This window comes from Scardinius erythrophthalmus (assembly GCF_964197995.2).
Source record: "Scardinius erythrophthalmus genome assembly, chromosome: 7".
Classification (NCBI taxonomy): Eukaryota; Metazoa; Chordata; class Actinopteri; order Cypriniformes; family Leuciscidae; genus Scardinius; species Scardinius erythrophthalmus.
The window spans coordinates 42,128,531-42,142,986 of NC_138227.1; the positions used below are offsets into that span (position 1 = coordinate 42,128,531).

Here is a 14,456-nt window from a genome sequence, read left to right on the forward strand (position 1 = left end):
TTGGAGTGTAGATTAATGTGAAAAGAAAAACATGTATGTATATGTGTGTGTGGTGTGTGTGCAACATAAACAGGCAAACATGCTGTAGCTGTATTATGCCTGCTGCAGGAATATGTGTCTATGTATTTTGTGTGCGTTTTTTTGTTTTGTTTTTTATGGACATGTGTTTTTAACAGTTATTTGATACTGCTAGTGCTAATTTCCATCTGTGCGTCAGGCACTAATCCTAACAGATTTACTCCGTTATAAGTTTCAGTGTGCAAATGTCAAATAGATTTGAATGTGGCTCGATGTGATGATTACTATTGAGCAACATCAAGCAAATATAATTTTTTTTCCAGATTTTTTGCCAAACCAGGCCTGACCTTTTTGATCCTATAGCTTTAAAATAAACATCTTTGCATAATGCTGATTTCCTGCACTGGTTATACTCATTAAATGTAGCGTTTTGCTTGATCTTTTATTTGTCTAACTTGATCTTTTCTAACTCTATATTTTCAGGAAACATGTTATAACAACAAAAGAAAAATGCACAGCTTTAAGTACAAATGTTTTATTTCCAACAAGCGTTTTGGCCATCGTTGGCCTTTTCTTAGAAAAATGTCTTGCCAACTCCACGCTTGAAGCTCAAGAGCACTTCAGGAGTCATTTACAGATCGGGGAAAAGCAACAAGTCAAAGGAGTGTGAGACCGAGAGAGAAGAGGACACAAGCGATGAGCTTCAGGGACACGGTGTCAGTGCGGCCATTAGCAGCTCCATTTTGTAGACGAAGTTCCTTCCCTCCATGCGGCCCCAGTGCACCTCCTTGTAAGGACCCCTCAGGTGGGTCCACTTGGCGTCCTGCACCACGTCACTCTTGGGCAGCTCTTTGGCTTGGCTGCGCGGGAACTGAACCAGCACCTTACAGCCGCTCTCGGGACCGTTGCGCACTACAGAGAGACAGACGGGAGACAAGCGTGAGAGGGATACTCCAGGGTTCAACTTTAACTCCTCCTACAGCGTCTGTATGCAAGCTTGTTTTTTGCCATGTAATAAACAAGGTAAATGCAACTTTAAGGCCCTGTTTACACCTGATATTGAGATGCGTTTTAGTCGATCGGATCACAAGTGGACGACACTAAATACAGGTGTAAACGGGGTCGAAAGCGTTTTGAGCTTGTCCACTTTCAACCACTTCCTGATCTAGCAGAAAACAAATTTGACCGGATTGATTTCGCAGAGTAAACGCTCATGTGTTCAAACAGCCACAAGAGAGCGTCTTCTCTCCGCCTACTGAAATAATGAGTAAACATTACGGAAAGTGCACCAGCCAGACGGGATTTAAACTGTCGGCTCGAGAACCAACTTTGGCTTGAAGGTGAAAAAAGTACCAAGCCGATGTTCTCTCACCATTCCAGATTTCTAACACACACGTTCGGCTGGTCTTGGTTAAAGCTGCTGCTGCTCTGTGTGTTTTTCCGTCGTCTCCGGGCACGTTCACATGAAAATTGCACGAGCTTAATTTATTCATTAGATCGAAAGATCGGAAAAACATACATTTACCCTTCCTTCGAAGAAATCAGGACAGAAGTGGCCGAAAGTGGACAAAAGACGGATTAAAACACCAGGTGTAAAAGGGAATGTGTCTCCTTCGTCTACTTGTGATCCGATGGACCAAAACACATCTTAATGCCGGGTATTAATCTCACAGATGCAATAAATAAAGTCTTGAATTGTGAGTTATAAACCAGTGATAAAAATTAAAAAAGGATTAAAAAAAAGGATTTAAAAAAAAACATTAGTAACCTTTATTATTATTCCGTGGCGGAAACAAGCTTACATAACACTGTGATGTGCCGTTCAGTTTTAAATCGTGTTGCCAAAGACATCTTTGACGCTCTTCTCCAAGCGCTTAGACACACACAGGAGCGTTTGAAAGCAGGCGTCTATCAGCAGATATATTAGGGATCCGCTGACAGACGCCTGCTTTCAGATACACACGGGAGGTGTGTATCTGTGTAAGATGTCTATTTACCACATGTTTTATAAGTGTTGATCATTGTAGCCAATCACAGTCATATATGTTGAGAGTGAACACAATGGCCAATCAGAGGTGTTTAAGAATCCGTTCAACAGCGATCAAAATGCAAGAGGGAAATGCTGGTATCGTAACATTTTTTTAAATTTCAGTACCGACTTGGTACAACAGCAGTTTTAAACTCCTTTTGGTTCATCATGTATTACTGTAAACACTGTTTATATGTGTAGATGTGTGTGTTTGTGCACCTGAGATGGCGTATTCTCCGTTGGGAGAAGCGACCGTGATGGCGGAGGCGTTCCCGATGCTCTCGATGGGGCCGAGGCCCACGTGATTACTGAAGCTCAACACGTGCCAGCCCATGACTTTAGCCAGCTGCTGCACTGCATGAACCTGATGCTGCGACATCTGCACACGCACACACACACACACACACACACACAGATGATTAGCGCCGCACCAAGAGCTTCTGCATCCTCAAACTCGAAGGCGAGCGCGAGCACCTGTGACAGCAGGAAGTCCTGCAGCTCCTGCTCCTGGTGTGAGAGCGTGATGACGCGGCCGTCCCGGTGCACCACTCGGATCTGCTCCACACCGATGTTCAGCTGCAGCTGGATCGACCTGCACATCACACACACGTCACATTTCACCAGTTCTTCCTAGTATTAACTCAACTAATCAGAGGCACGACAGTAGCAAGTTTGTGAAAAATTTGAGTGAAAATTATTTCTAAAACTGTACAGAAAATGCTATTTATGCAAGAATGATTTCATGTGTGATTTACATGGTTCATGGTTTTCATGTTGCTCAAATATCAAACATGTTTAATATCCTCCAACTAGATGCAATGTGCCTTTCCCACATTAAACACAGTAAATGAACGTAAAAGTACCAGACTGACCTTTCTGCCGTTCACACGGGCAATTGCGTTCCGGCATTTTACCGGTAAGATACAATTCACACATCAGTGCCAAAATACCGGTAAACTCTGTGATAAGGCTGTAAATGGCTGTAGATAATCGAGGTAAAACGATTATTGTGCCACATTCTGTCCAGCGCACCCTCCTTAAAAGCCCAAACTTCACATCAGCCAAACAAGTGAGTGTTGTAAATGCAGTTTACTGTTGCTAAACTGTGGGACGTGTTTGATATTAAAGTCCCCCTGTGGTGAAAATCCAACTTTTAATGTTGCTTATATGTCTATGTGGTGTTTTTAATGTGCTTTAAGACAAACCATGTGTAAATTCATAAGTCGACACCATTGCTGAGTATTTTTTCCTTAAAACTGCAGTGAACCAAAGACACGCTTTGAAATCGCTGGTGTTTCTGACGTCACAAACTACCTTGTAACCAATCAGATCAACGTGTGATCGTCAACCAGTGGATCTCTGAGATGAGTGAGTGTGTGGAGGCGGGGCTCATTTGCATATTCATAGAACCCTGCATACTAAATGAGGCAAGGGTTTTCAAGGAAAATGTCTTTTTGGTTTATGGGATAAATAGTGTTAAGGGATAAAACTATGGACTACAGGGGGGCTTTAAACTGTGTTATTAAAAGCACATTAAGCCCAGGTGGATTTCTGTGTGCGCTCCGGATGAAGAAGAAAGCAGCGAAGTAAACGGGCTTTGGATACGCCCCTAAACACGTACACACAAAAATGTCAAAATGCCTTTTGAGAGTATTCGAGTAAGCACAGTGGGTGAAAATGCGTGTGTATCAGTATATTGGATCTGTGCATTAGCTCTTAAAGCGACAGCAGCCTAATAAACCTGCTGCTGTCTATCATCAATGATAAACAACAAATGACAAAGGAAAATCACTCACTGATCTTGCCTGAATAACTTAAGTTGCTTTAATAAGGATTAATCTATATTTAATGTGTACAGTAGACTATATAGTATTATTTTACATTTGATTATTACATTTTATGTTGTAGGCTATTACTTATCTGAATACCACTGTTAGTAAATCTTCCTGAAAAACACATTTCATTTGTATTTTTTAATTATTTTGTATTTATTTGTCCATTTTGTTTGTAATAAGTTTCTTTGTTCTTATCGTATTGCTGACCGTTTACTTGTCTTCTGTAATTATTTTGAGGACCTTTTTCTAACGTTAGTTGACCCAGTATTGATTTTTGCTGAAGTATCGATAATTGTGAAATTTCACTGATATTTAAAATAACCCATGAAATAAGACTTTGATCATATTACCCACTAATAATCATGTTGAATAATTGTGAATTTAATATTGACCAAAAATAATTGTGATTTTTTGCCATAATCGAGCAGCCCTACACTGTGATGTCAATCAAAATGTCCTTTTAACGCTGAGCCGGTGTGTTCATTTACCCAGGTGAGGAGAAGCGCTTCAGTTTCACTGTTTGTTCAATTTAACCATGTTTATATGTTTGAGTAAATGCACAGAACATGGCTATAGTACAGCAGTTACTTGACTATAGTCAGATGTCCGTCGAGCTCATGTCAGAACTAGGGCTGTCAATCAATCAAAAAAATTTATCGCGATTAATCGCATGCTTGTCGTGAGTTAACTCGCGATTAATCGCACATTTTTTGTTTGTTCTTTAAATTAATGCTTTTCAAGTTTGTAATACTCTAAATCAACATGGGCATGGATAAATATGGATGCTTTATGTATGTTTATTATTGAAACCATAGTCAACATAGAGCATGAAGACGAGACATGTTTCAAAGGTCATAGATGTTTTTCAAAGAACTTGTTCATGTCTATTAGACACATGAAGAAAGAACAAAGAAATACCAGGTTCCCATTACTTCTCTTTCTTTGCACTGAGCAATTTACTAACACAAACATGTTTAGATTTTTGCATGACAGGGCAGCTCTTCTGAAAATACTAAATGTACATTTATTAATTATTATTACATTAGTTTGTCTCTCTCTGTGCCCATTTTGATGAAGCTAAATTCTCAATAAAGCTGTTTTCATTGGTATATTTTACTGTTTCTGTTGTCAAACAACGGAATGAATATGTGCGAGTGTGTAAGTGTTTGGTGCTATCTTGAGGACCCCCTCGAAAACGAGATGTTTCATCTCAAGGGGCTATCCTCCAATAAAATGAATTGAATTGAAATATGAAATGGTGACTGAAACGCGACCCATTAAGACATAACCAGCTCTCCCTTCCAAGATGTTAATCTGCACAAAAATCCTGATAATCGAGCCGTCATCTGATGAAATCAAATACACATAAGATAAAGACAATATCTGTGCTGTGAAAAATTCGCTAAAGGGGTCTGTAATGTCGCTAAGTTGGCAACACTGTGTATCTCCATTTATCCAACTAGGGGTTGGGCCAATGGTCAAACAGAAAATACTAACTGCGCCTTAAAAAAAATTAGTGCCGTTAATATGATTTTGCGTTAACGCGTTATTAACTTTGACAATTCTGGTGGAAAAGGGGTGAAATCGGTCAACTCAAACCTGTGGAAACTACTGGAAATCAGTGCAAAGGTTTGTGCAAGAGTTGTGTGGTGTAAATCAGCCTTTGTCATGGTTGTTTGTAATGAATGAGGCCTGCATTCTCAGCTACTATCACTGCCGTTAATGTGGTTTAGTGTCAAGGTTATCTAGTCGTACTTGCAGATCTGCTCGTATCCTTGAGACGTGATGAGCACTTTGACGCTGGATTCATACACATCATTGATGTTGGACCAGTGAGCCTGGATCTGAGGGTCTTCTATACGACTGGCCAAACTGTCGATGGTTCGAGCCGTCCTGAAAGACACAAGGACAAGAGAGACTTTTCAGTGGTCAAAACCTTTGATCAACATATTACAATTTAAAGAGTGAACGTTATAAAAATAACCTTTTGACTCTTTATGTAAAGTCATGCACATTTAAATGAAATCCAACACTATTTTGGATGCACGGCATCTTTAAATGTTACTTTTTGTTATGTTTTTCGGACTAAAATGTATGCTGATCTCTAGGGGTGTCTGATATGCATCGCCTACGATACTATTGTAATTGATTATTTTACAATGCGTGAGCTGACATTATCGAGAATGACACAGTGTGAAAATTCACCTATGCAGTGCACAAATAGATTTTATTGATGAGTCTTATTCCAATAAATTGAATGTGTCCAATAAATAGAATTTATTGATTAAATGTAAAAATGTAAGATGATGCATACATCTAATTGGGTTAGAAAAATAAATTCCATTATAAAAGGTAGAAACACTCCTGAAAATCAGTTTAAGGTGGCAAATATCGGCGCTTAATGAAAAAGTTAATATTCTGACCACAGAATATGAAGAATATGAAAAGCTGTGAGAGCCGTCCACGACAGTCGTAAAAACACTTAGCCACATTTATTTTTTTTATCAAAATATTCTAATTATCATTATAGCCAAAATACCAGAAAATATCCAGACGTCTTTAGTCAACATCGCACACCCCTACTTCTCTTTATACAGGGTTCCTGCAGGTTTCAGTTAGTCAAATTTAAGACCTTTTTAAGACATTTTAAGACCATAAAGATTGAAATTAAAGACCTACACGACGCATTGCCAAAAAAAATATGCAAATCAAAGAATTCATTTTATTTCAATGAGTTCAGTAATTGAAAAAGCATTAACTTAATTTACAGAAAAAGCAATCACATTAGTAACCTTCCAGACCCAACAACGCGTGTCAGAGAAAAGAACAGAATCAGATATAATTTTTTATAGAAAATTGTACTTTGCATATTATAGGCCTACTGTAAAAAACACATAATTAGTTGATTTTAGTTGATCATAGTTGATCATAACTAGAGATAAAATGGCATGAACATTTCATTTAATTATTATAGTGCCAAAAATGATCACTGTTATCACAGAATCCTGTTCAAAAAGTACTAATACTACACAATGAAATCAATTCACCAAGTTTTATGTCGAAAAACAGCAAATAACAAATAAAATTAGCATCAATACACACTAACATAAACATTAAAATAATACAATTAAAAATGATAGCCAGATTTTAAAAGTGTCTTGCAACATGTTATATAGCCTACTAACATGTACAAGTTCAAATAAAGTTGACAAAAAAGGTTTTTATAAAAAGATAAACCTCACAAAAACACAAACACAGTGAGGTGCAGTCACTTTCTGTCTGAAGGGGGTGTGTGTGTGTGTGTGTGTGTGTCGCACCTGCTCCTCAGGAAGATGTGTTTGGCCTGTTTGATGATCTTCTCCAGGAGTCCTTCGCTCTGCTGCAGAGAGCTGATCTCGGTCTTGTCGTAGGCCATGGGTCCCGCCATCCGCATGCGCTTGTGGCTGAACGGGGCGCTGGCCGGGTGAGGCATCACCACCGAACTGAGCGTCTGCTTGTGGAACTACAGGAACACACACCTCAGACTCAGTGACGCAAGCGGCTGTGTGTGTGTGTGTGTGTGTGTGGTAGTGAACGCTGGACCCGAGACTGGGCGTTAGTGCAAAGCCCCCCCCCCCCCCCCCCTGAAAATCCCCCAAAAAGTCTGTTGGTGCCTCAGTGACTACTTCACTCAGAGAAGCTGTCAATCATGACGTCACATTCCCGTTTTTATAGATTCAAATAACGAACTAAGATCAAACTTATTTTAAAAAACGAACACTTAAACTTAAATCAGTGTGATAAAAACTACCTAAAATGACAGAAAACATCTTTGAAAAAAAAAAAAAGTGTAATTTGATTGTTTGTTTCCATCATGTCCCATTAGACTTCATGGGGAGGGCGGGGCTTATGACCTATACGATGTGAATGGTGTGAGTGTGTCTGTTTGTGAGTTTCTGTGTGTAAATGTGTCTGAGTGAGTTTGTGCGTGCGTGTGTGTGTGTGTACCTCTCGTATGAGCTGGTGGAGGTTGTGCTCTAACACATACAGGTGGTCGTCTGGTTTGCTCTTGTCCGGTGAAGCTCTCTGGTTTTTCTTTTCTCCAGTGGAGTGGCAGAGAGAGATAGACAACTGCAGACCTGAACACACACACATACACACAGTTTACGCCGGCTTGATGGTAACAGCGCGCGATGCAATGAATGGCGCAGACGAACACCATGTGCGTAAACTAAACCGTGCATCTGCACCATTGACACAGAGACACGCATACCATGCAGGATTCATATTTAATTAGGCCTTTTGCGGTTTAACATTCTCACTTTGACAAAATTTCATTTGAGAGAAACTATAAATCACATGACAGAAGTAGTTCTACACGGAAACTCGTTAAAAAACTGCGATAGAAATGTATTACTCTTGTATATTACAGGGTGGAACATTTATATGGATACACCGTAATAACATGGGAATGGTTGGTGATATTAAAGTCCTGTTTGTGGCACATTAGTGTATGTGAGGGGGCAAACTCCTCAAGATGGGTGGTGACCATGACATATACTAATGTGCCACAAACAGGACTTTAATATCACCAACCATTCCCATGTTATTACGGTGTATCCATATAAATGGCCCACCCTGTATAATGTACATCTTAATGTAATACTACTACTACTAATAATAATAATAATTTTCTTCCATGTTATAATTTTAACACTACACCTCTGTTGTGCAGCACTTGTTTGCCCAAAAAAATAAAAGGTTTGTTTAATTTTCATTTGAATAAAAGATAAATTAATGTTTCGTTTCTTCATTTGATTATCAAATCAATTAAAACATTTTTTTTTTTAAATAATGAAAAAACATTTCATAGGGCCTTATTATAGTATACAAATGAATAAATTAAGTTGTTTTTATGAATTCAATTAATTAGATATGTTCATAAAATTAGTTATTAAGTTATCGAAATCATGGTATCAACTAATTTTTTGAACAATACGCAGCCCTAAATATAACTATAGGTCTTAAAACATGAACAGAATCACGGTGATCAAATGATGTGTGTGTGCATTGCTGGTTATGTTGCTCTTACTTATTTGTAAGCAGCTTTGGATATAAGCGCGTCTGCTAAATGATTAGCTGTAAAGGTAAATACCAGGAAAGGGTTGCGAGATGATCTGGTTCTTGACGACGATGTGAGGAATCTGTGATTTGATCTGAACGGCTTCACGTGAGAGCTGGGCAAAGATCTCCTTACACAGCAGCACGTTCTGCGCCGCCTCAAGCTTTAAATGCCACATCTGAGAGCCTGAGAGAGGACGACATGATCAGATCAGACATCAGGCCAGTGGAGAAGAACACAAAACATGCATTTGCTCTGCCAAACCTCCACGATTAACAAGGTGAGCAAATAGTTCAAGCAGAATTTTAGGAATATACATTTAAATCAGAGATGCTATTCAGGAATCAGGAAACCTACAGGGACAGTTCACCCAAAAATAAACATTTTGCCATCTTAACTAATTTAACTGTCCATAAAATGGAAGTCAATTGTGACCAAAACTATTTGGTGACGTCCATTCTCACAAAATCTGTCACAGAAATCCCTACAGAACAATGAAAGTATATTCATTTTCAGGCGAACTAAACTTTTAATGACTATTTATTTAAAGAGAACAGTAAAATTACCCATATATTCAGTTATAATTATTCCCAATATCTACCCCACACGCGAGTACAGTTTGACCGCAGCGTTCATCAGCAGCGGAGTTTACCAGGCTTAGCTTTAGCTTGTCTTCTGAAGAGATTGACCGTGCCGAGGTCTCCGATATCAGGAGACTGTTTCTGAATGGACACCTGCGCAAAGACACACACACACACTTTATCTCGGGGAAAACAACATCTGATGTCAGGAGAGCTACATCACTGCTATTCTTGAATTTTACCTTAATGTACGCGGATCCCTCCAGTTCGCTGGGGATCTGCACATTGAGTGGGCAATAATCATCTGGGATTTTCTTATCCAGGTCAAGGTCTGTGTTCTTGATGACCTCAAACGTGCCGTGATGCGGGAACAGAGAGCCTGAAACGCCAACGCCACATATTTAAGGGTTAGTTCACTCAAAAATGAATTTACTCACCCTGAAGCCATCCTAGTAGTGTATGAGTTTCTTCTTTAGACAAATACAATCAGATGTCCTGGCTCTTCCAAGCTTTATAATGGGAGTTAATGGTTAATAAAGTGCACCCATCCATCACAAAAGTGATCCATACGACTCCAGAGGGTTAAATAAAGGCCTTCTGAAGCGTAGCCATGTGTTTGTGTACGAAAAATTCATATTTAAAACTTTATAAACTATAATCAGTGCCGTAAGCGAGTCGAGTTCTGGCCCAAGACAACAGGCGCTACTCACTGCCATTATACAGCTTGGAAGAGCCGGGATATTTTTAATATACCTCTGATTGTGTTTGTCTGAAAGCAGAAAGTGATATGCAACTAGGATAGCTTGAGGGTGAGTAAATTATGGGATAAATTTACATTTTTGGGTGAACTAACCCTTTAAGCACTTCAGCACTCATATGTTCATAATCTTCACATTTATGAGGAAATGCTGTTAATAACCATATGAAAACATCATCCCTTTTATGACAAATACTGCAGATTATATTCATTTATTTGAATAAACTGAACATGATGGGCTGTAATCCATACATTTCAGTCAATATAGACTCATATTTTGAGTGATTAGACGAACAAAGTCAAAACGTGGCCCGGGTGTTTTTATATGAATGTATCTTTGAAGGGAACTGACTGTCTTCAGAAAAGTTTCGATATGTTATTTCCTTTGAATCTTTCTTTACCTTTCCTGATAAAACAGCGTTTATGAGCGCTGCACTGCTGTGTGTACAGCCGTTGCCGTGGAAACCACTATTTCAGCCGCTCCTACAGCGCCTCCTGCTGGCACCTCTTTATAAACAGCCTCGCAAACCTGCATTAAAGGGGTGGGTCGGGATTTTTGACATCGGACCTCATTTTTAAGTCAGCCTGGTTGTTATTCATCAGTGGAGACATTTTTAAAAAAAAATTATCCAGTCCTTATATTTGGATAGTTAGCCGATGCTAGGCTAGCGCGAGTCAAGGGTAGATGTTAGCCAGCCATTAAAAACCGTTTTACCCACTCCACAGTGCACCAAACGCAAATCAATTATAACACTAGACTATCGATGCAAATGTCCGTTGAGAGAATAATGTTAGAAATCAAACTTACCTTTCATCACATTGCATTAGTTATAATTTGTTCCCTGTAATCATAAGCCTTGTCTACAGCAGCAGCGGAGTGATATTGATTACCTAGGCAACCGAGTGGGCCGGTACACACATGTACTGCACACACTAGTGTGCTTCTTTTCTGTGTTTACTTTTTGCCGCATTACTAACTGGAGCAAAGTAAAATTCCGCAGCTGCTGAGAAACTAGTTCTTTTGGGATCATTGAGATGAAAGGTAAGTTTGATTTCTAACATTATTCTCTCAACGTACATTTGCATCGATAGTCTAGTGTTATAATTGATTTGCGTTTGGTGCACTGTGGAGTGGGTAAAACGGTTTTTAATGGCTGGCTAACATCTACCCTTGACTCGCGCTAGCCTAGCATCGGCTAACTATCCAAATATAAGGACTGGATAATTTTTTTTTAATAATGTCTCCACTGATGAATAACAACCAGGCTGACTTAAAAATGAGGTCCGATGTCAAAAATCCCGACCCACCCCTTTAATACCTATTTTTTTACAGTCTATGATTAATGTTTACATCCTTATGCGTCGCTTTCTGCCAGGACTTTTACAGGCTTTTCCCAAATCACGGAACTGATGTCGGTGTCCGGGTTAGCATTAGCATGAGCCGTCAGGAAAGTAAACTCCTGATGTACTTACAAACTTTCCAATGCCTCGTTTTATGAGTACAGAACCTATTTATTCTACTGTAGAAGTTTGATGCCATTCTGGGCATTATTAGTGGGGTAATTTACCAGATACATCATAGGATCCATTAGCGCTGCACTAAGCCATTCGGCTGATATCTCTAAATAAGCTTTAACTTTAATAATGTTCGATCAAGGGAATAAAGGCTTCTGGGGGGTGCTTGACTCGAGGTCATGGTGCAAAGGTTTGATTTTACTCTGAACCATCCCTTTAATACTAGTGTGGGATTTCTCTACAATATTCACTCATGACAGTAAAATGGGGCATTCTAAGTCAATCTACTGCAGTATTTCCTCTCTCAATCGGTAGAAAATGTTCAAATGGTTAAATAAATAAATAAATACCTTTGAATACCCCTGAAACCGGTATAATTTAGAAAAATATAGCACATCAGCACTAACGCCATCCCTGCAGCACTAACTGATATATCACTGCATTACCAGCACTGCGGTAACTGAGGTCCCCCAGGATTTTGTCTCCGACTTTGCGCAGTTTCCACTGGGAGCGCAGGCGCAGCAGCTCGGAGTTGAAGTCGCGCTGCCGGCGCTGCTCCTGGTTCTCCACCACAGACTTGGTGAGCTTCTCCGCTCCTCTCAGCAGCAGCTGCGCGGCCGTGGCCAGAGACTTCTTCTTGCTGAGCAGCTGGAACACCTGCGGGGTCTGGACACGAGGACAGCGCGTTACTGAAGCGTCACTACTGTACAACCCTACAGAGAGGATACGGGGGTGACAGAAGCATCCTCAGGCCCCGATCACACCGCCTGCGACACGCGAGAAACACCATCCCATTCAGTTCAATGGAGCGCTGGCAACTTCCGGCGACAGTGACGTCGGCGAGAATGTGGGCGTGTCAAGCGACGCGAGATTGAAACTTTATGCAAATGAGAAACGATTTTCGCGAGCGACAACCAATAGGGAAGAAGACTTTCAGTGGAGCGCACGTCACCGTCTCGAGTGCAGGCAAGAGAAGAGTTCGAGGGCGATTTCACTGCTTTATATGATTTGACTGGAACCACACACGTGGATATAATAAAATGATGCATGGAAAAGAAACTGTCGACAGTTAATTCATACGTTTATAGTTCGAGTGTTGTAGTTTTATGATGCAAGTTTAGCACTGCTGGAGTTCAGTTTACAGTTTCGCCTGCATTACGTTGACTATTAGGGACAAGAAAATGTATTATTCGTCAAATTCGAATGACGTTTTAGTGATTTATGACAGCATGAGTGAGTTTAATTTGTTGATTGATCGTTAATCTAGTAAATGATCTAATCCACTGAACACTGTGGTAATATAAAATCACTCTCCCAACAGCATACTGTTACTTTTAATTCTTTTGAGCCTAATTCCTAGTCAAATTAAAATTATATAGTTGTATATATCACTTGCGATGATATTTTATCATCATATATAGATATGGCCAGACGTGTAGTCTACCAATAACATATTGCAGTGAGAGGCGCCTTTTTTAAATGTTTTCCTATGCGGTGAGCGTTCTGCGCTGTTTATTATAAATATAATAAAACTAAAGACTTTTTGGAGATATGAAGGATGCAATACTACTCTATAGGCTCAAGATTAACATGAGATTGACTGAAACTGAGTGTTTCACCCCCCCCTTTAACTACAGATAGGATGACAGAAGCATCCTAACTCCACAAAAAAATCCTAAAACTGTCTTAACTTTAGGACAACCCCAAAATTATTTGAAAGCCAAAATGTGTAAAAATCACACAATAATAGCCCTGTCTGAGAATGGCGTCACATTTATTAATGATACAAGATGAAGAGCAGCAATGTTTGATGGTGGCTGATGACTGATTACAAGAGGCGCGATCAACGGGATCCGGGTGACGTACTTTGCAGCGAAAACTCCAGGCAGGAAACGTGTCAACAAGCGTGTAGGTTTGGAGCATTGATCAGCGGTTTGCAGAAGCAGCGACGGCATCCAGCGACTTTTGCAGGTTGTGCAAAAAAAACATGAAAGTGAGTGGTATATACAGCCACTCGAGCGATTTGTTTGCTGAACTAAAGAAGCCATTGAGCATCGTCGAGAGGTTAAAAGGAATTGGATTGGATTAAACCCGCCAATAGCGCGCCAGGTGGATAAGCCAGTTTGCGATTGGTCCCCGCAGATTTTAAACGGAAGCAGGATAGAAGAACGTCACACAATGTCAGGCCGGGTTTACCCAGTGTAGATGTGCTGCACTTCCATGACAAATAATTACTGATAATCTCCAGTTTTTCCGTTGGTTGCTTGGTAACAGACCTGAGAGTTGATTACCGAACTCGATGAAGTGGTTTATGATTTCCTAACTACAGATAAGATTTTGTAAGATAAGATAAGAATCCTAAATCAACTTAAGATTTGCTTCTGTGATACGAATTTGTGAAAATCCTAAATTAAGGCTTAAGATAGAAAGTTTCTGTAATACGCCCCTTTGAACCACAGAATAAACTGACCTTTCCCACTGAGGGATCCTGGGACACGGGGTCGAGCGCCATGTACTTCTTGTCCTTGAGCACACTGAGCACGTCGTGCAGCACACACATCTCCGTGAGAGCGCTGCGCAGGTTATTACGCACCGAGTCCCACGGCCACAGCGACGGCTG

At 40.0% G+C, this 14,456-nt stretch overlaps 1 protein-coding gene across 5 annotated transcripts in view; it reads right to left on the reverse strand.

Annotated features, from left to right (window-relative positions):
* Positions 1-449: 449 nt before the first annotated feature.
* med17 (mediator complex subunit 17) overlaps positions 450-14,456 on the reverse strand; it is an 18,625-nt gene continuing 4,618 nt past the window's right edge. For 4 of the 5 annotated variants that reach the window (XM_081370136.1, XM_081370137.1, XM_081370135.1 and 1 more), the window contains 11 exons: positions 14,307-14,456; positions 12,283-12,502; positions 9,807-9,943; positions 9,636-9,717; positions 9,017-9,169; positions 7,870-8,000; positions 7,200-7,384; positions 5,638-5,775; positions 2,522-2,639; positions 2,267-2,426; positions 540-930 (listed from right to left, as the gene is read on the reverse strand). The exon at positions 14,307-14,456 is cut by the window's right edge and continues 14 nt beyond it. In XM_081370136.1, coding sequence (XP_081226262.1) covers positions 722-930; positions 2,267-2,426; positions 2,522-2,639; positions 5,638-5,775; positions 7,200-7,384; positions 7,870-8,000; positions 9,017-9,169; positions 9,636-9,717; positions 9,807-9,943; positions 12,283-12,502; positions 14,307-14,456 — 1,683 coding nt within the window. In that variant the 3' untranslated portion in view covers positions 540-721. Of the gene's footprint in view, positions 931-2,266; positions 2,427-2,521; positions 2,640-5,637; positions 5,776-7,199; positions 7,385-7,869; positions 8,001-9,016; positions 9,170-9,635; positions 9,718-9,806; positions 9,944-12,282; positions 12,503-14,306 lie in introns of all 5 variants that reach the window. The other variant, XM_081370133.1, reaches the window with a different exon arrangement.